The sequence below is a fragment of the Harpegnathos saltator genome, unplaced genomic scaffold, assembly GCF_003227715.2.
Source record: "Harpegnathos saltator strain DR-91 unplaced genomic scaffold, Hsal_v8.6 scaffold550, whole genome shotgun sequence".
NCBI classification, from domain to species: Eukaryota; Metazoa; Arthropoda; class Insecta; order Hymenoptera; family Formicidae; genus Harpegnathos; species Harpegnathos saltator.
Window position 1 is genome coordinate 13,377 of NW_020230372.1, and position 21,624 is coordinate 35,000.

General features: G+C 46.5%; 2 protein-coding genes across 3 annotated transcripts in view; one reads left to right on the forward strand and one right to left on the reverse strand.

The window, feature by feature from the left end:
* Positions 1–4,445: 4,445 nt before the first annotated feature.
* kibra (WW and C2 domain containing protein kibra) overlaps positions 4,446–21,624 on the reverse strand; it is a 21,689-nt gene continuing 4,510 nt past the window's right edge. For both annotated transcript variants that reach the window (XM_025303486.1, XM_025303485.1), the window contains 2 exons: positions 5,794–5,903; positions 4,446–4,935 (listed from right to left, as the gene is read on the reverse strand). In XM_025303486.1, the coding sequence (XP_025159271.1) occupies positions 4,796–4,935; positions 5,794–5,903 (250 nt within the window). In that variant the 3' untranslated portion in view covers positions 4,446–4,795. The remainder of the gene's footprint in view (positions 4,936–5,793; positions 5,904–21,624) is intronic.
* LOC112589585 (dehydrogenase/reductase SDR family member 4-like) lies at positions 13,038–14,865 on the forward strand. Its single transcript, XM_025303484.1, has 3 exons — positions 13,038–13,583; positions 14,123–14,347; positions 14,454–14,865. The coding sequence occupies exons 1-3, from the start codon at positions 13,506–13,508 to the stop codon at positions 14,613–14,615; spliced, it is 465 nt and encodes a 154-aa protein (XP_025159269.1). The 5' UTR covers positions 13,038–13,505; the 3' UTR covers positions 14,616–14,865.

Below are 21,624 nucleotides of genomic sequence, written 5' to 3' on the forward strand. Positions count from 1 at the left end.
GGAATTCCATTCCACCGCGCCGCTCGTTCTGCATTCTCGCCGCTGCGAATTTGTCGTCGGGAATTTTTACGAAACCGAATCTCTCTCTCTCTCTCTCTCTCTCTCTCTCTCTCTCTCTCTCTCTTTCTCTCTCCCTCTCTCTCAGCATCACGACGACATTGTGCTGCGCCATTCCGCTATTGACAACTTGGAAAAAGATTGAGGCTCGGGCGGGGACGATTCTTCGGATGAATGAATGAATGGTGGTACGATCGAATGTATCATTGTTGTCGTCGAGGACAAAACGGGAAACTACGGTAGTTGCCGGTAGTTATTCGCAGAGAGTCACTATATTTCCTCATTTCACCAGGACGACGCGGCGAAAAGCGGCGATCTATTCCGTAATGAGGAAATACGCGAGGTAGGGGAGCAAGCGGGATTGTTTGTCGAAAATTGAAATCGCCCGTTCGAGCGTTCATGTCGAAGAGACAGTTTCGTGAAATAATGGAGGTCTCCGAGCGAAACAACGATATCGCCAATTACCGACGCTTGGAATTTTCTCTCCGTTTGTAATACCCACTACTTTCGCTCGAATACTCCTTTTGATGCTCGAGCCAGGCAAATTGTGCAGTAGTGGATGCGTTACGCTCAGCTAATCACGATTATCGATTGTTCCTGGTGCTTCTTATTGGAAAATAAACGTTTAAATTGCATTGAAAGACAGGGAGACGATTTGTGCGAGCAACAGTCGCATAATCGAAGGATAGCCGGAAGCAACGGGAGGTTTCAGTTGAAACATCAAGCGCACAGAACGAGTTTTGTGCAGCGAAAAAAAATATACGCGCCCCACGTATACATATACGTACATGGCAGGCCCGAGAGAATGAAATACGCCGGCCGATCGATCGATCGGTTGGTCGGCCGGTCGATCGATCGATCGAACGATCGACTGATCGAACCAAACTAACGAACGTCAAGAACGAATAACAGAGGGAGGGAACGAAGAAAGTCCGGCACCTGCCTGCGCTTTCGAACGAGATCCGTGAACCATATGATTTACAGCATCGGGAGGTATTCGCAGTTTCCTCCGGCGGTGTCATAATCGGTTTTGTATCTGTCCGCGCGCGCGCGAGAGAGCCGACGAGCGGTACAGGCTGGCAAGCGCGGGCAAAAATAAATGGCAATTAACATTCCTCTCGCATCTTGCTGCCTCTCTATTCGGGCAACATCAAGAAGAACCGAAGGAATGAGGGTGAGAGGGAGGGGAAAGGAAGGGGGTAGGAGAGAGCGGGCAGAAAGAGGGAGAAAGAGCGACGAGCGACGAAGAGAAGAGTGGAAGGAGGAGAGAGAGAGAGAGAGAGAGGGAGAGAGAGAGAGAGAGAGAGAGAGAGAGAGAGAGAGAGAGAGAGAGAGAGAGTGTGGATGAAGGAGATTGGCGGGGAGGGAGGGGCAGTGAGAGAGTAAGTGAGTGAGAAAGAGGGTAAGGAAGAAGAGAGGGGAGACGGAGAGTTAGCGATGGGATAAAGAAGGACGGAGGAATAGGAGAGGAAGAGAGGAAAGAAGGAGAAAGAACGAAGAAGGGATGCGTGAAGAAGCCCACGCACTTCTTTAGGAGACCGGCAAAGTACAGCCACTGATCCATTCGAAAATGTCAGATTCGAGGCTAAGGACGCGCTTGCTGTTGTGCCGCATGAAATCCGTGGAATTCTTGTATCGCGAGGTCGTCGTCATCATCATCGTCTCTTTCCCTCTCCTGAAGCTCCTCAACCCCTCGCACATGCGCGCGCGCGCACTCTCTCTCTCTCTTCGATGACAGATACAAACACTGATGCAACGATACTGAATGACTGTACTTTCACTTCGAAAACTCAATACCCCAAGATTACTATTATCGAAAATAAAATGGCCGGGGAACAGGTTGATCGCACAATGGCGTAACTCTGATTCCCTCTTAACTGAAATTAAATCGCGGCGTTTCTCGCGTATTCTTCGCGTAGAACTTTCGAAATTCCTGCATATTACGTCACAATTCGCTCGTAAGGATGCCCACGGTCACTCCACAAATCGAATCGAACGTAAGTGGCGGTCAGTCTTTGGGAGCACTCGAGAGTCACTTGCGTCCTATTGAGAAACTCCGAGTTACATAACACTTGCGCAAAAATTATGATAATTGTATGCAGTAAATAGAAAATTGGCACACACACGATGTGTTCTGCAGCGAAGTCCTATACCTTTTGCGTGCAAATTTTCGAACAACGTAAGATCAATTTGATTTCAGATACAAGAGTGTCGAGGAACTTCATGATTTGTCGCAACGCTTCCAATTTCCTTTTTCTCGCGGAAATTGCGCGGGATTTATATTTACATTCATAGCAATCGTCATTTGAAACTGGCTTCGAGTAAGATACTCAGATTTAAACCGAAAGCTAGATACAAGTTTTTCGGTCGAATATATGTATTATATGTATATTGCACGATTTAACCGAAAAAAATTCTAAGGTCTAACTCTGCATTAAAATCTGAGTTTTTGTGCGACACTTCTGACGGAAGGAAGCCGTCACGAGTTTTTTTTCCTATGCCGTGATGTCGGGCGGAGATTTTGCATTGTGAACCGACGTCGGGACTTGACGCAAGTAATAGTAATAGCTAAGTTGTAATTTTTCTAAAAGCGCGAAAGAAAAGCAACACACTAATCTCGTTATTTGCGAGTTTCGAAAAAGTCTAAGGAAGAACGTCACGGTCAACAGTTGAAACGCATATTTCAAATCGGAATGCATCTGTGCGCGATGTGTTCAAAATATTCCAAGAATTCTAGGAACGTGAGAAACTAACCCATGCGTGCGCGCACACACACACACACACACGCGCGCGCGCACGCACACACATGTACACAATCTCTTGGCAGCGACCTCCGTCTAAAACATTTGCATTTCCCACGTACACAAACATATCGCGTATACGCGATAATTATCACGATGGTTGTTAATTATTTATTGTATATATGCAAAAGGATGCAGCTTCATGCAGTGGTACAGACACGGGAGGAAGAGGGAATGCGCGAATACGCCATATCTCACCGGCGAAAAATATGTTTACTCGGATAAATGTGTTTGCGCACTCGTGAGAGAGACGCGGGGTGAATTCAAGTATAAATAATTAATTAATCGCTCGACAACGCGCATAAACGATAAATTATTTATATGCGCGCATCCAGACGACGGAACAACTAACTGTCGACGTCGACGACGACAATAAGAGAAAGAGAAAGAGAATGAGAGAGTGAGTGAGAGAGAGAGAGAGAGAGAGAGAGAGTGAGTGAGTAAGTGAGAGAGTGAGAGTGAGTGAGAGAGAGAGAGAGAGAGAGAGAGAGAGAGAGAGAGAGAGAGAGAGAGAGAGAGAGAAACGAGATGAGGCGCGAGATGAGAGAGATCTTCGGACGCTTTGGGATCTTGAAACTAGAATCGCATAGCCTCAGTCGCGCATAGATAATCTCTTCCTCTCTCTCTCTCTCTCTCTCTCTCGAAAATCGACGATGACATCATGGCCGCAGTATTTTGCCCGAAATAAATATACCGTACATCGACATTCCTCCCCGTCTGCCCATCCGGAGATTCACGCGCGACGCGCGCCGCCATTACCACCGATAAATATTATTATCGTATCGTTCGTTTGCTCTCGAATTAAAGCTGGCGTACCTCTTTTCCCTTCCGCACCTCTCTCCTTTTCGCTCCCTCCTTTCCTATCCTCCCCCCTCCCTCCTCACTCTTTCTCTCTCACCTGACGCGCATTCCATCGAAAATTCGTAACGCAGTCGCGCGTGACGTAAGAGCATTCCTACGCGGGGTCCAGACTGGCGTCACGACGAAATACCAAAGTGTACTTCCTTCACCTCCTCTTCCTCTCTCCATCCTACCTTCCCTCCCTCCCTCTCTTATGAACGTTCAAATTAGCTACCAGCCATGGATTCTTTAATTGCAGGTTACCAAACGTTACCTTCTACAAACTGCGGTTAACTTCCGCATATAAATAATAAGGATTTAGATTATTTATTTGCGAAATCATCCACTGGTGTATAGAAAAGTTACATGATTATATAAAAATCAGGAATACCGTGTAAATTTTATGTGAGAATAGTGCAAAAAAGAATGTCGCGAATCAGCGATGGGCGTTATTTCCTTAGTTTCCTGAGGAAACCTTTCTTTCCTTGAAGAATCTTTAAGGAAACGTTTCTCGATAATATCTTTGCTGAAAGCTGATACTTTACATATATGAAGAATACTGCACATTATCAGTTTCCTCATTCGCTGTTTTTCGCACAAGTATTCTCCACGATTGCTACGCCCATTTGTACCTAATGTAGTGTGCAAATCCACCGTTGGGGATTGTGTCGAATGGTACAATCTTCGCGCGCATATTTGGGTGTGTATGTATGTATGTATGTACGTATGTATGTGTGTGTGTGTGTGTGTGCGCGTGCGTGTGTGTGCGCGTGCGTATGTAAACGCGCACGTGTGCCAACATGTACACATAACACGCATCCTAGAAGGATAAATGCAGAGGGGAGAACGCGGTTAATCGCGTGTTAATCTACACCATCGTGCTCGTACACGAGAGTACACCGAATGACCGGAAGTAACATGATTTCTCACGGACCGACTTCCTGCCGCCCTCGTCGACCCTCGTTGAAATTCCGCTAGTTCCCTCCATCCCGTCTGTTTTAATCTCGGTGGAGCGAAGTTCATCGACACGGCGCGCGATTAACGAGCAATTTCTGCTCTAACACGAGCGCGACACACTCGAAATAAACGGTCCCTTGCTACGAAATGATAAAATTTCGTCGCTTCGTAACTGTTAAACTCACCTCCAGTACGTCCTGTGCGGTCTGCAGATACTCTCGAAGCATGGCCTCCTGAATAGCTCGCCATTCTTGCCTTGGGTCCTCCAGTTGCGTCGTCTCTGTGAATAACAATCCAACGACGCGATGTTATTAATCTCTTCCCCTTACGGGTTTTGATGTTAGTGTGACATATCGCATAAAACGAATTTTAATAGATTTTTAATAAATAGAGTGGCGAACGTTTATTATTTGTAACATCTTTACGACTACACACATGCATATATGCAGAATATATGCATATGTGCAGTTCCCAGATCTTGACTTTTCGATAAGGAAAGATTATCTTCGAAGTGCTCAAAAAACAGCTTTAGGTAGAATTAAGTTAAATCAATCAAACAGCTCTAGATAGGGTTGCTAGATGTCCTCCTCTAGAAAGGATTGTCCTTTTTAGCAAAAATTCGCCAAAATGTTTATATACAGTTGAAAATTGACCTACCAATTTATAAATTTAGCAAATTTACTTTTAGATACAATTAACATTGAAAGGATGAGATACTCCGTGTGTATGTATTTGCGTAGTTGGCAATTGCAGATTTCTAGTCTGTCTCTCTTCGTCAGTACTGACTCCAACACAATGGAGTTATCATAGGAAAAGAACCAACAAGTTAAACAGTATTCACATATTAATCTGTGAAACTACAGGTGACAAAAATTCATTTTTCACGTTAATTAATGTCTCGTGCAAGTATTCTTCAACTGACAGCTATTTTCGTCGCTGAGTTAACCGACGCCGTTTCATTGTTGATCGCGTATAAAAAATTACATAGTCACGTATGCGTTTATTATGATACAGACACGCGACATGGAATCTCGAATAGGATGATTTCTCGTATCGCACAGAAGTCAAGTTCACCGCGCAAGTTCTCAAATCGCAATTGCACTTTTCCGAGCGCAGATAGCAAAAGCAGAGTGCTTACGATTGACATGATTGATGTAGTAGGCGCCCACGTGTTTATCATAGGCCTCCTCCCAACCGAGTGGCAGTTCGTTCCCGATACAATCCGCGAACGTCTGGGGCTTGGTGAACCTGGAATGACATGAAAAAAGAACATGAAGAAAAAAAAGAAAGTAATATATACACAGGGTGATCGCAGGCGATTCGTGACGATGTTATTACAGCGCACACCCGTATAAGGAGAAAATTCCACGGTAATAAAAATATACTTTAGCATTCATGAAGCACATCAACTTGAAACAAAATAGAAGGAATGAGTGCGACAACGGCCAGATTAAGGATCCAAGCCCTGAAAAGTACGAGTTTCAAGAGGATCAATGAGGTGTCACAGTCTGACATCTTACCGTACACTTGAGATTTATCGAAAAGACTAACGACTACCGTATTTTACGAATTCTCCGAAGCGACTCGTCTATTATTATCAACATTTTTTTTGTTTCATCTGTCAGTTCGGAAATCATCGGTTCTTCGCGTTATCGACTTTCAATTTGTACCTTCGCGTGTTCTCCTTTATCAGAACTACAGAAGATCGATACCCGATGCTTTTCTTTTTCATCGTGTGATTCACAGTTTCGACGTGTCCTTGGCCTTATCGTGATTCTGTCCTATTATAATGACAAGACAGAAACAGAAAAAGAGAAGAAGGGGAGAGACAGAGAGAAAGAGAGAGAGAGAGAGAGAGAGAGAGAGAGAGAGAGAGAGAGAGAGAGAGAGAGGATGAGAGAGAGAGAGAGAGAGAGAGAGAGAGAGAGGATGAGAGAGAGAGAGAGAGAGAGAGAGAGAGAGAGAGGATGAGAGAGAGAGAGGATGAGAGAGAGAGAGAGAGAGAGAGAGAGAGAGAGAGAGAGAGAGAGAGAGGAGAGAGAGAGAGAGAGAGAGAGAGAGAGAGAGAGAGAGAGAGAGAGAGAGAGAGAGAGAGAAGAGAGAGCAAGCGGAACGGAGGAAGAAGGAGGGTGCGAGTCAGGAATGTACATCGAAGAGCCCGGAGAGAAGGGCCCGCGATGTAAGGATGGTAGAGGGAGTGAGGAGGGGGAGAAGGGAAAGGGTGGGGAAGCAAATAGAACACCAAACGCGCGCACTATACACACGTCGACACTCGGCTACGGTATGCCAAGGTTAAAGCGACGTACGGCGAAGTTTAACGAATCAGTCTGCTGATCATCGATCGGATGAAAGCGCGTACGCGTGTGCATGCGTGCACGCACGTACACACACGCAACGCGTGAAATTTCACGTATCTTGTCGAGAAGGAACGAAAGCGAAAGTGCATACTTTCGCGCGTACCGTCGTTCTGTTATGCATGTGTCCCCTCACCGGCTAGCTACTCCAGAAAACTACGCCAAGCGTGTGCCAACGTGAGCGCGTTAAGTTCTGTACGTTATGCAAATAACGAGTTGCGAAAGTGAGTGCTAAACGTTTCGCTTCGATCTTGGCTCGATACGACGCGACGCGTGGATAGGTAGGTGCGCATGCGACAGACGCAAATCGAAAATTGTCGAGAAAAAATTTTCCCTCCTCCCCTCCCCTCGCCGTCATTCGTTCGTTGCGTCATGTTAATAGATATTTTTGTATATTTCTCACGGGCCGAGAATATTCTCGATAGAAAACGGTAGGAAATTTTAATTTTGAGCCAATATTTTCAAAATTGTAAGATACGCGCGGAAAAAAATGGGAATACAAAATATTAATAGAAAAAAAATATGCCTTCTTTTCCGCTGCTCGACGACGATGTTCAAAGTCCATTCCAATCGGTGATTGGACACTTTTCTGGTGATTTTCTTGTGTCAGGGAATCGAAGAAAGTATCCTGACGTCGAGACTACACACAGCTATCTATAATGCAACGCACTTACACGCGTTTCGTGCCTACAGAGAACCTGGAGAGATTTCCGGAAAGCGAGTTCTACATCCGGCGAACCTCGCATTCCTCTCTTTCTCCTCCCCTCCCTCCCTCTCACTCTCTTTCTCTGCCGACGAACGCGACTCCGCAGGGATTCTTTCCTTGCACGCAACTTATTGTCATTTGATACGTCAATATATGTGCGTACGAAGCGTTTCGATGAAATCCACCGACAACAGCGGTTCTTGTTGAAACTTAACCTTGATTCCTTTATCATTCACGAAAATTTTATGTAGCAGCAGTCCGCGGTTTCGTAACTCCCACATCAGAATTAAAGTTAAAGGAACACCGATCTCGAGAGGAATTTCCTCAGGATATAACCTTGTCTTTCGGATATATTATAGAGGTTGAAGCTTGCGAGTATGTGTGACGTATACTTTGAACTCCAAGGCGAAACATAAAGCAGCGAGATATTCTTTCGTAACGTTGCATATTCTTCAACGCAGATTAATAACTATTAATAATAACAAACTTTAATTAATAACTGTATCGGACGAGTTGGTTTGACCCGAGACGTGGAACAGAAAAAGAAAGAGAGAGAAAGAAAGAAAGAGAGCGCAGGGAGAGAAAGATTAACACGTCCTGTGCGCTTCTAAGCTCTCAAGCTGCATCCGTAGAAACCGAAACCAGATACCTCGAGACACATTGTTTAGCATTCAGCCTCGGAACGGAATCCGCATACCGCTTCGTCAGTTGCGTGTGCGATGGCCGATTACATTACCGCGCTGCTTTCGTACTACTCGTGCTTACGATTTATTATTTCGGCTCGACTCCGTACTCGCGATATTAAACACGACATAACGCGCCCGACGATGCGTCATCTTCGCGAAAACGCGACTCGATAAAGCGATGCGTGAGAGAGAGAGAGAGAGAGAGAGAGAGAGAGAGAGAGAGAGAGAGAGAGGGAGAGGGAGAGAGAAGGGGGAGGGGAGAGGTAGAAAGTGTACGAGAAAGAAAAGCAGGATATGTGAAGGATATCGCGATCGATTTGGCCGAAATTTTCGGCTGGCGAATGTACGACGAAATGCATCGCAATGTCACGCGCGCGCGTCTTTCTCCGATCTGCAAACAAAAATTGTGCAACGAACGACGGCCGGTAAACAGACGTTTATTTCCTGCACACTGGAATTCCAAAGACCAGCCGTCATCCGAGAGTCTCCACGCGCTTCCCCGTCTTCCTTCCTTCTCTCTCTCTCTCTCTCTCTCTCTCTCTCTCTCTCCCTCCCTCGTGTGCAATAAAAAGAAATTCCCAGAAACATCATCAGGGCCTGACCGTACACACTCCTGCCCCATTCCATTCACACAACCGCTCCCACCCCGCCGATTCCTCTCGGATATTTACACGATGACGAGGGCTCCCTCCGTCATTATTAGGTGATCCATGACGGACGTTCCAATTCGCGACAGACATTGTGCAAGTCCGGCGACGATATATTTGTTTTACCGGCGAATTACCGCGAAATCCGCCGCCAGTATTGCCGCGGACAAGGACCGCTCAAGGTCGCTCGAGCATTCTTTTCTTCGATTTACATTGAAAAATTAATGACGACGGCAAATTTCGGAATTTCAAATCCATTTGAAATTAGATTAAGCTTTATTGGGCTGGATCAATCCAGTTCCTTCGGTTTGATAATTCGTTTGACTTGTTTCTCGCATAAATAAAATATTTCTCTTTTTTTTTTAATGACACGCGACTTCTTTCTCCCTCCCTCCCTCCCTCCTCTCTCTCTCTCTCTCCTTTTCTCCCTGTACATATAATGGAGCAGGAAAACCGGCTCGTCAGTGTTCGTTGCCGGCGTAATTAAACTGAAACACCAGTCGTAGATCAAGGACGAATCGCGTGCCGTTCCACGTTGCCGCAAATTGATCGAGGACTGTCTGTCGTTGTCTCCCGTGTCGTCCGCGCAAAATTCGCAATTTGCAAAAATATGCGACACGAGGGCGGGAGAACATGGCGTCGTCATTGAGAAGACGTCGATGCTAATTAATGCGAGAGGCGCTCCTCTCGTCCCCTCCCCTCCCTCGTTCTCTAATCCCTTTAGGAAAGATAGGAGGAATTTAACTCGCTGACCCGAGTGTCTTAACGAGGTTCTAACGTTCGTTCACGACGTTCAAGAAGTGCTAACGACCAATAATAAGTTCCTCATGCCAGGCCGATAAGATTAGGAATGCGCGCGATCATTCATTGTAGCCGGCGAGCGATAAAGAGAGAGAGAGAGAGAGAGCGCCGCAACGATTCATTCACGAAATGCATACTTGCGAAGGAAACGAAGCTACGAATTTGCGCGCAACATATACTACACTTCATTAACATGCCGGCGTACGATTATATACTCACGTACATAAGCGAGAGGGAAGCGTTTTCTTTCTACGCTCGAGTTTTCATTGAGAAAGAAACTCCCGACGACACACGTTTTCTGGCGATTTTCACTTAGCATTGTTCGTTCAAGTCAAATTGCGAAACAGACGTTTTGGACTCCCTCTCTGGGGGAATCTCGAACTACAAATTGCACAATGGCACATGTTTATCGTTATTGTCATCGTTCTGTTTTTCCCCTTTTTCGTTATACGGGAGGGAGAAAATTATAAAATTGCTAGTGTAAATAATTATTATTAATAAATAATAAGAATGAAGACAGAAATTCCCTTAAGCGAAGAATACGTCGACATCCTGCTCTATTTTTTTCCATTTTATGTAAAAGAAAAAAATGGAATTGTAACATTTTCTTCGGACAACTTTCTTTCGATAAACGGAAACAATCCGAGGATTGATGTACGGGCGCGAGTAACTTTTTCACACTCCGAGAGAACGATCGTAACTGATCGTGATTTGCTTTTTACAGTTGTTTTTACACAGCCAGACAGCGTTTTTGTAATGTGAATACTTGCGTCACGAGACGCGCTACCGGCCGCGCGTACATACAAGATTCCTAAGTCGTAATCCGTCACGTACATACCTGTGCATTGCGTACGAGGGAAACAATAGAGCCGCGAGACAAATTACAGTAATATTCCTGTCGCTCTCGACCGTTTACGAAAGCACGCCTACACTGAGAGTCTTTTCGTGAATGTCGCAAACCGCCGGTCTAATGACGGTGGAAAGTAGAAATCCGCGTTGTGTTAAAGGAGTAGAAATCGAAATTGCCGTTTCTCGTAAAACAAAAGTTTTCAACGTTACATTCCGAAGCGCTCGAACGTTCGGCAGTTTTTGTTAACACGTTGAAGGGACGTAGTGGATTCCTGTATTGTGGTAAAGTTTCAGGCGTGATCGACGAAAAATAGTTTGTCCCGTCAGGGACGATTTTTATTCGAACCTTTGAAGATATGTGTGAACATACCTTTATGAAAATTCATACTATAAGACTATAAAGACAAAAAATACTCGAGGAAACGATCAATTAATTGTTGTTATATATAAATTTGTAGATTGCAGTTTGTGTGTATGGCTGATAATACAGTATATGGCATATTATTTAATAAAAATTTAATAAAAATTCCCCATGCACGCGAGATGTTTATCACGCCCGCGCACAAAAATTAAAAAAAGAATAAAAAAAAAAACAAACAAAAGCGCGCACGTGTGTGTTGTATGTTACTTAATACGAGAGGGAAACGCACCTTAAAACGCACGAGCTTGCGTTTTCCTTTTTTTTTTAATTAAAGAAACGCCCGTATCAAAATGAATATTGCTGCGTACGGCTGAGCCGGGCGAAAGAGTCGTAAATTCGCCGCGCGACGTGTTTCGCGCGTATACGCATTCCATACATCCTGCGAGGTATAATCTCTCGACGCGAATATACGAGATGGCACTTAATGTCGCGCTTCGAGCATCGCTCGAGCTCGCCGCTGGTACCACTAAAGTGTACATTTTTGTAGCTCCATGAACGACGATGATGACTCCATACGGGGTAATAGCCGCGCTTCTCTCAGATAAATAAAAGTCGCGGCGTCATTGCGAATGTCGCGCTGCGCACACGTATTCCATGTACCGAACCATATCTCTTCCCCCTCCCCCCCCTCTCTCTCTCTTTCTTTTTCTTTCTCATCTGGCGCAGATTCCACGAGCAATTCGACGTTGAGAATTTTCCGATCGACCGGTTGCGCTTGAACGATCGCCGCTCGTTTTTCCCCATCAACGTACAAATGTCTAGACAAAGCGTTTTCTACGAGGAGAAGGTCCAATTATCGATAAGGGGTAACTTACGATATACTGCAAGTGATCCCGTTGCGGCCACTTCGGACATATTCGGCTTTGCACCAAAGCGGTATTATTATGGAACTGTTCGGAAAACGAGCCTCAGTCTCGGAATAATTTCGTTTCCCCGTAGAAAATACAATGGAAATTCAGGGAATAACAGAATCATCCCGTTTCGCGAAACCCATTTCGAGCGGATTTAATTCGGTATGGAATTTGGGGCTGTCAAGCGGGAGGACTCTCCTATACTGGACAAGACGGATGCGTTACGAAATTCACACGAAAAACTACCGACGACGTTTCTGTCCGTGACGGAATGTTGCTAGATTGTCGACGTTAACCGAAAAATCAACCTCGACTCGACCAGAGAAAATCCATCGGACCAAAGGTGGAGGGGGCTCGCAGAGTCTGAGGAGACGTCTCGCGCGCGTCAATGTAATTATTTAGGCGCTCCGAAATAAGCGGCACCCATCACAATAATACCGGCAAAATGAAGATTTACGCTCGCTACGCGAAAAAGCGTAGGCGCGCTGGCACAGCGAGAGCGTCATTGCCGTTCTTCGTCTGCTTTTGGTGGTCGACCGAATTCCCCGAGAGGCATTCCTTCTCCTCGTAACTCCCCCTCCTCTCTCTCTCTCTCTCTCTCTCTCTCTCTTTCCCCCCCTCGATCCGCGTCGAAGAAAAAACAATTCACTCGGGTGTTCTCGCGCCGTGCGGATTAACATGCCCCGGATTAGTTTCTCCCGCGAGATTTTCCGAGAGAGCGGAGAGAACTCGACGCTGCGCGCGTGTGAGCAGACTCGACAGGTGTGGCGCTGTTGTCCACGTCCACCGTCGGCCAGGAGGTGAAACACGGACCTGATTAATGCCGGGCGCGCGCACCTACCTATGCGTGGGCATGCGACTCGCATTGCGTGGGTGTCTCTTCGGCTACCTGGCTCTGTCCCAAGGGCACTGATCGCCGTCGCCACTGCCTGAGAGAGCGCGCGCGCGCGCACACACACACACACACACACACACACACACACACACACACACACACACACACATACACACACACACACACACACGCACACACACACACACACACAACACACACACACACACATCGGTGAACGCGCGCGTATACGCACCAGGATATGTCGTTCACGCTCACACCGTCTGGTAGACAGACGACGAGGCTACCTGAGAGAAACGAATAAACGGAACACACAGATGAACGAACGATGGCTCTTTCCAAGGAAAACTAATGGGCGACGACGACGACGTGTACGAGCGAAGTGAGATGCAGAGTTATACCGATAATGGTAACGAAGAAAATACGCAGGCGAGAAATTCTCGTCAAGGATTGCCCGTTGTAGTCTGGAGCAACGTTGTGCCATATCTGGGACGACGTGGAATACGGTCGCATGTCACACGTGAGGATTCTTACTCAAGTGTGCGTGTATGAGATATCGAAGTTCAAAATCGCCGTGACATGCATTTGTTCTGCCCCATCGCGAGGGACATATTTGCTTTACGTATAAGTTGCTTGCAACTTTTACGATGCTGCGCGTCGCAATTAGTCGAGCTGTTCGAAGATGCAGTACCAACGCTTGCTCGGTGAAGTGCAAGCGGCTGGAAGGAAAAGTCGCGATCGTGACAGGTTCGACAGCTGGGTGAGCAAAATTTCATGAGTTCAATATGCACGCATTTCGTCTCCATTTTCGTTCTCTTTCTTCCTCGAATATCGCGCGTACGTCGTAGCTCATAATATCACTTGAAAATATCTTCCGTCGTTGAGTCGCTGTTGCGGTAAAGTATAACGATGTTTTCAAGTACGATGCTTAGGTTATGTTACGCTATGTGTCTTCGCAGTATAGGCTTTTGCATAGCGAAACGTTTAGCACAGGAAGGTGCTAAGGTAATGATCAGCAGCCGTAAGGAATCGAACGTGAAGAAAGCCGTGGATGAACTAAAACACGCAAAGTTGCAAGTCGAGGGCACCGTGTGCCACGTGGAGAAGTCAGCGGACAGAAAAAACCTCTTTGACAAAGTAAACTATGACGAAAACGGCCCAATCACAGGCTCGTCGTCTTTCCACATTTCTCGATCAAGCGCGATGCAGGATTCTCTTTCGAAACTTCACCTTTTGCTCATGATACAATGTGTTTCTCCCGTATCGTGTGCATTATCCCCTTCCGTTGTCCTTCCGTAGACCAAAGCGAACTTCGGAGGTCTCGATATCCTGGTGCCTAACGCGGCTGTTAGCCCAGCACTTTGCACAGTGCTGGAGACTACCGAGGAGATGTGGGACAAAATTTTCAACGTCAACCTTAAGGCGACGTTCCTGCTCATGAAGGAATCCCTGCCGTTCCTTAAATGCAGCAAATCACCTTCTATCACCATCGTGACCTCGGTTGCGGCCTATCAGCCCATTGACGTGAGTCTATTCTCAGAATATTTCAATTCCGATTCTCCCTCTCTCTAAAAAGATCCAATAGCGTGCTAAAAAATAAATAAACCCCAAAAGCATAATCGTCCATCAGATCGTAGGTGCATATTCCGTCAGCAAAACCGCTTTGACAGGACTGTGTAAAGCCACCGCGGAGGACCTTGCGTGCGACAGGATTCGCGTGAACTGTGTTGCGCCGGGGGTCGTAAAGACCAAGTTTTCAAAAGCGGTAACTTTCCTACAATCCTACATCTGAGCCACTTGTCCTGTATCTCTCGCATAAATTAAACGGAATAACATTCCAAATGTGTGCACATGTTCCCCGCGGCTTTCAGCTGTACGAGTCGGAGACGGCGCAGCGGGCCGCAGTGTCGAATATTAGTATGGGAAGAATGGGAATGCCAGATGAAATTGCGAGTGTAGCCGCGTTCCTTGCCAGCGACGATGCTTCCTACATCACCGGCGAGTCCATCGTGGTGGCAGGCGGAATGAAATCCAGACTCTAGACACTCTTTGAAATTCACGAGCGATTCATCGCTACGTCCTGTACGTTCCAATATCGCGCGCGCCGCATGTAGACCATGATTTTTACCGACATCTTCATGTCGCTGCGCTGTCGCGACTGGTTCGCGACTATTGAATTTTTGCGACATATGCGCGACATTGAAGTGCGAGAAATGTTGAACGCGTCCCAAGCGAGAGAAACGGAAACTCAACGATGATACCTGTTGAAGGAATTCCAACTATGTCTCTCTTTCTCTTTCTCTCCCTCTGCCTCGCCCGCTAAATTTAAACCGCGCCTGGACGACGATATTGTCATTGTTGCGTTGAAATATATTTTTACAAGAATGATGTCCCGCTTTTCTCCGTCGTTTCTCGATATCGCGAACGATTAATCGCGTACGTGGTGCGGCGGTGGTTTACGGTAAAGCGCGTGGCTGCATAAAACGTAAATTGTAATTGCGGTTAATGACAGTTTAAAATATTTTTAACGACATAATAGGCATTTTGTCGAGGACACGACTGGTTTCGTCGTGGCGCGTTTATGCCGAAGCGTAAAGATTCCGAGAAGAAAATAATGATACTCTCTCGCGCGCGGGGGCCTCCACAAGAATCTCCGTTTGCCTTCGTCCTCGGTATGTGGCCGTGTCACGGTGCAAGAATGTATCGAATTTCCAAGTTTGGGAACACTTCTGCCCCGCAATTCGTGCCATGGCTCTGTGATCACGTGTGTGTGTGTGTGTGTGTGTGCGAGCGCGCGCGTATTATGCCCGCCGGAGTATTAAGCCGCGAGAAGTCTTGTCGCGAGACATGCATCGCTTCAGCTTCTAAAACGTCGCATATTTTATTGACAAGTCGTCTCTCTCCTCTCTCATCCTATGCGAGCGATAACTTGCAGTTGTCATGCATACATGCATGTATTCCACACGTACACGCACGCACGGTCCGCTGACGTTCGAAGAAAAGATCGGGTCCGTCTAGACGCACATAATGCAAAAATATTTGGCAGCGAGACCCTTCCGAACGCGAATAGCCGGATTTACGCGTGCGTATCGGCATTTGGCGCGCGCACGAAGAGAAAGAACCAAAAACGAAACATACGTCAGTCGCCTCTGTAGCGCTTCCTCGTGGCGTATCGCCGTTGTGTTCTTGACGTAATCCAGCGTGATAAATATTTGGCTGTCGTAACACATTGCCGTCGTATTAAAGAGACAGCACGAGGAACGGGGAAAATTTTTGTACGTTAGTACTGTAATAAGTAACGGTGGGAGAGCAGAACTACCACAAGAATAAGAACGACCTAAACACAAGAATGTATTATATAATATGGGTCCCTTGGGACTCAGATTGTTCTCAATTGTTCTCTTCTCGGCCGAGTCGTAGAAATTCCTTCTACCTCGCGACGAAAAGTTTTGATTTTTTTTATGGATCGATTAATCAATGAAAATTTTATAGAATCATCTGGAACGTGAAACACGATGTTATAACGTACGAACCTGCGGACGTTATTTTCGGTTCAGGTTGAAGTGACCGACACGATGATGGTGCAGAAGAGAAACAGCAAGCCGAGAAGGGGCAGGATGAATTTCAAGGAATAAAATTTCGAGATTTTGACGAATGAGAAGCAGTACGCGACACGAGAAACGACTTTGCGCCCGCCGTCGCATTCGTGTTTCAACATTGTACATGTAAAACAGGAACACAAATCGCGCCTCTCGCGGAAGGCGGACCCAGATTAATTCGGCAGTTATTACGAATGCGCGAAAAGGCCGCTCGCAGCTGATACATAAAGTTTCAATGCAAAATGTGAAGGTGGAGGATAAATCAAGCGAGCAGCGTGAAGGGCTTGCAACAAGGATTTTATAGTGCAATAAAATCAAGCGAAACAAGTTGATGTTTGAATTCTTATAAAGTCAAGGAGTTTACTTTATTTATGTTATCGTCCAATAATATCCGTTAATATAATATTATTGTCCATTTGGACCATAAAGTAAATAACTTGACTTCACAAGAATTCAAGCATCAACGTGTTTCGCTTGGTTTTATCGCGCTAGAAGATCCGTGTACGAGCCCTTCATACTCTTCGAATGATTTATCACCCAGTAGAATCTTTCCTAAATATATCTCTCGTAAAAGAAAAAAATTGCAGATCAACGCGCAATCTGTCGTCGTGTTGCTTGCGAACGCGATCATTAGCCGGGTCTGAGAAAGCGCAGCGAATCGAAGGATGGACCGCGAATCGCAGTGGAATTCGCGGTGGACGAGATAAACGACGTTGACGTTATTTCATGGATATTTCATGGAGGTTATACGTGTGAATTGTTTCAGCAGAATTGTCCCCAATGTCTACTCTGGGGGGAAAATCGCCTATCTCTCACGTCTAACATCGATAGCTCGAACGAGCGGATATCTCTCGGGAGCGTAACGCGTTATCGTTCCGTAGAAATGGGTTTATCCGCCTATAAGACAGAAATAAACGTTGCGAGGAGCTTGCGCGAGATACACTCCCGAGCGTGATAAATTGATACGAAAAGTCGAAAGAGTAATACCCCCGTTGCCGTGCCGTCAAAGAATGCACTAAAAGCGGGCGGAGGTCTATTTTTAGGCACAGGCCGGTTGCAGGTACGTTATATACCGGTTGGCCCCGTAGGATGGTGCACTTACACAACGTAGCCGTGGGCTACGTACATGCGTATAGGAGTCGGCACACGGCCTCTTCTCTTGGTCCATCCATATCTATACGCGCTGCACGCGCGAGAGATCGCGCTCCTTCGCTTCGCCACCAACGAATATTACTCGCCTGACGAAATTCGACGTCATTACGAAACATGTCGCGCGTCGCGTGAGACTGGCACGACGTTATAATAATTCACAGGAAAAAGAAAAAAGAAGAAAAAAGGAACACAATTCCACTTTACGCAGTTTTTGATAAAAATTGAGAAGTCTCGCATTTTTAACTAACCCAATTATAGAACTGCCGGTTGTCGCGCACGAATATTCGATAAATCTCGATCATTTGTCGCTGTTATCCTGAACAATCTATATGTACGAAAGAAAAATAAAAAAAAAAACATACACATGTGTATAAATTTGCGGTGGCAATTCCATTTTTTATGGGAAACAGTTTTTTTTTGTTTCCCTTTCTCAGGTACACGGTGCACAGTTGGAAAGTTTCGCTACTGGATTCTTTCCACCGTGCTTTCCACCGTCCTTTGCATTCCTTTGGTTAACCTTTTCACAGTGGCGCGCTTTAACCGAAAACCGACCGCTATGTGTGATATTCGCGTGTATGATGGTCACGGAGACATAATACCGAGAAAAAAAATCAAGGCTACTTTTAAATGTCCGCAAGAAATAATTTCAACCTAAATATACATTATTTTGAATTAGGCACTCGACATTCCTGTTTTACAATATTTTTATATCTTGATATAATGTTACTTTAGTATCCTTTTGTACGCCAAAATACTGCTACTAATTTTCGTTAAAAAAAAAAAAAAAAAAATTATGGTGTTAAATTCAAGTGTTTCACCCTATATATATATATATATATATATATATATATATATATATATATATATATATGTATGTAGATCTGCACGGTCGTGTATAAACGTTCGAAAATGATGAGCGGTTTTTCAGGCCGCATACACATGCCGTTCGTAAATGAGAGGTTACTTTTTGAGGACGCTTGTGCATGGATTTCACAACGGAAGGGTTAAAAACCGAGGTCGTTTGCAATCACATAAAAAGAACCCTGTTTACAAATGCTTCGCGTTTGGGCGCTGCCCATCGTCTTCTTTGTCGTCATCACTATCGTGCAAATCTAACGTTTGTGCGGAACAAAAAGCAGGAACAACCCAACATTTTTACGCCGCCGACAAATTCGAACCTTTGCATTGTCGCGTAGCCTGGGCTCTGCTATTCGCGCTATAAAAGTCACGGAACCGCAAGTCTCGCGTCATCCCACCGGCACGCGCACTTTTACGAGGTGGCAATCATAAATCACACTTTCTTCGCACCGTCAAACGACAGCTTACAAATTGGCCAATAAAACAAGTTCACTTTGAAATTAAAAGCTTAGGCTTCCAGCCGAGGAAGAAGGTTGCATTAACGGTGGTAACGGTAAATAGTTAAAAGCACGTATCGCGACTCCGCTCTCACAAAGCCAGTCGCGGCAAAGAACGAAATTTCATCTGAGATCAGTCGGAGTGTGTATACATAAAAAAGAAAATTACACAGCTAACAAAGAGTCGTCGGGAGAAAACGATTACGATTGAATCTTTCGAAATGTACCTGTGCGAAGTATCTCTCCTTACTTTCGTTTTTCCAACGTCGATCGAAAAGTGTTCCGTGAAGTGTACGGTATGAAGAAGAGAAAGAGTACAAGAAAGAGAGAGAAAGAAAGAGAGAGAGGGGGGCGCGGGAGGGAGGAGGGGAGAGAGATCGCGACGCGCCGTTTGGATTTTTGCGCGGTCACCGCGCTTACCGACGAGAAGCAAAGCCGAGCCTGATCGCCAGATTTCTCGCGTTTTTCTCAAGGAGCGCGGCCCTGGCGGATGGAATGCGGGCGCGGCGAGTCACGGCGCGAGACCCGGCGGTGCACGGTGTACGGCATGGATATACGCGTACATATCCGCGCGCGAATACATATTCCGTGAACTTAAGCAGCGCGCACACATGACGCCGTCGCCGCGACCACCGACTGTAGCGCGCGCGCGCCTCGTAGTCGTCGAGAGCTCCAATTCGCGTGTGACGTATACGATAGAAAAATGTCCTGCAAAAGGGAACGCCCGCTCTTCGGAGAGCACGACGTGTATGTGGACGTGGAATTCCAGCGCGCGTAGGCGGTGCTCTGGTGTACGCGGGGCATAGATTACGCGGATCGCGACTGTAAACGCGACGTCCGAGATGGGCGCGCGCACGTAGTGTAAAATCTATCTCCGATTCGACGAAGAATGCCGTTGGCACGCGGCTATCGGCGAGAACGGATCGATAAGAGCGCTATCTTCCGGGGAGGGACGCTTTTCTAGTCGCGTGATAGCGCGCGGCAACCCGTTAATCTGGCGTGAATTTAGTGCCAAGACTATTTTAGGGTACTATCGTCGGAACGACACTGGATAACACTCGATCTCTCGATAAAGAATTCATAGTTGGCTCTCCGAGAGAGAGAGAGAGAGAGAGAGAGAGAGAGAGAGAGAGAGAGAGTGAGAGAGAGAGAGAGAGAGAGAGAGAGAGAGAGAGAGAGAGAGAGAGAGAGAGAGAGAGAGAGAGAGAGAGAGCCGAGCGACTCCTTGAATGGAGCGACGGAGGAGGAGGAGAGAAAAAACTGCACGTGGTCGGGTCGGTCCGATCTTCGATACGAATTGTCCAGTCGATTTTCATACAACGCGCGTTTCATAAATTTCATAAATTCGCGCGTGTCGCGCGACCTCCATTGACGCACATTTCGTTAGAGAATTTATCAGCAACACAGTGGAGCTACATGCAAGTATGATCTGTCACAGCGCTAAAGAATATCGAAAATCGCGATCGCCCACTTTCCAATGGGGGTACCGACACGACGGAGAAGTGAAATTTCGTCGAGCGACATACTCATACAGCGAAGCGACTTCGACGTTCGAATACTAGATCAGCAGATTCTATCCGATCTATATATATTAACTTGGCTATCAATTTCTGTCGCGCGATCGACGTACGTGCCTGTATGCAACTATGCAGCCTCGAGGAGAGACTTCGAGATTGCGACAAGTGTGTGTGCATGTGAGTCGCGTGTACGCGTGTGTACGCGCGCGTATGCATACTTTATCAACTTAGGCAACGTTCACACGAGAGGCCCCGTCCTCTCGGAGGACGGAGCGCGTGTGTGTCGTGGCGTTTGCTCGTCAGCCAATCGGACCGATCACACCGGCAAATACATAAACGCAAACGCGAGATGATATTTGCGATATCGTCGGAAAAAAAAAAGAAAAAAAAAACAAAGAAAAGCGAAAAGAAGTCGACGTCTCACACATCAGCGAAAGCGCACTCTTGCGTCCGCCCGCGTGAAGCCGCGCTCGGAAATCCGCGTGAAGCCGCGCGTACGAACGCCATCGGGGCGCTGTCGCGATTTCAAAGCACGCGACCCACACCCACACACGCGCATGCACAGGATATCTCGAAAGTCGTGCACTTTCTCTGGACTATGTATTAGAGACGAAATTGCGAGCGCAAGGAGACGTTCGCGCCAATATCAACTTTCCTTCCCTTTGCGATCGCACGCGACTATCAATCGTGAAGCAGGTTATCGCGGAGATATGTGTAAACAAATTACGAGACACGTCTCGCGCATAACACCATACCTCCTTCTCTAGGGGAATTTTCGAATTCGAATTCGAATTTGGTTTGGTCATGAAAGATAGATTTCAATGACGCCGACTCGCGCCGAGCGACGGCCGGACGGTCAGTTTTGCCGCAGAAAAGTCGACTCGTAGATCCGCTGTGGAATCCGCAGAGAAAGCGCGCACGCGTGCGCGCAACTCACGACTCGCGATACACCCCGTATACACATTCCCGCCGAATCGCGTATCCTCGCGAGATCGCGGTTCTCGCGCGGCGTGAGAGGGGCTGGCGTCCACGAGGAAGAGCGCGCGAGGAGGGGAGTCTCCACATAGTGACGCTCGAACGCACACATACACGCGCGCTCTCGACGCGTGTTGTGTATGTATATGCGCGAGTAGTTGGTCGCGCGCGTATTCCGAAGGAACGTTGAGCGAGAAGAAAAA

Excerpts from the sequence above, each read along its gene's own strand:
- LOC112589585 (XM_025303484.1), top strand. The coding sequence starts at position 13,506 with ATGCAGTACCAACGCTTGCTCGGTGAAGTGCAAGCGGCTGGAAGGAAA. Across the intron at positions 13,584-14,122 it reads GTGACAGGTTCGACAGCTGG|ACCAAAGCGAACTTCGGAGG; the intron begins GTGAGCAAAATT and ends GTCCTTCCGTAG. Across the intron at positions 14,348-14,453 it reads CGGCCTATCAGCCCATTGAC|ATCGTAGGTGCATATTCCGT; the intron begins GTGAGTCTATTC and ends ATCGTCCATCAG.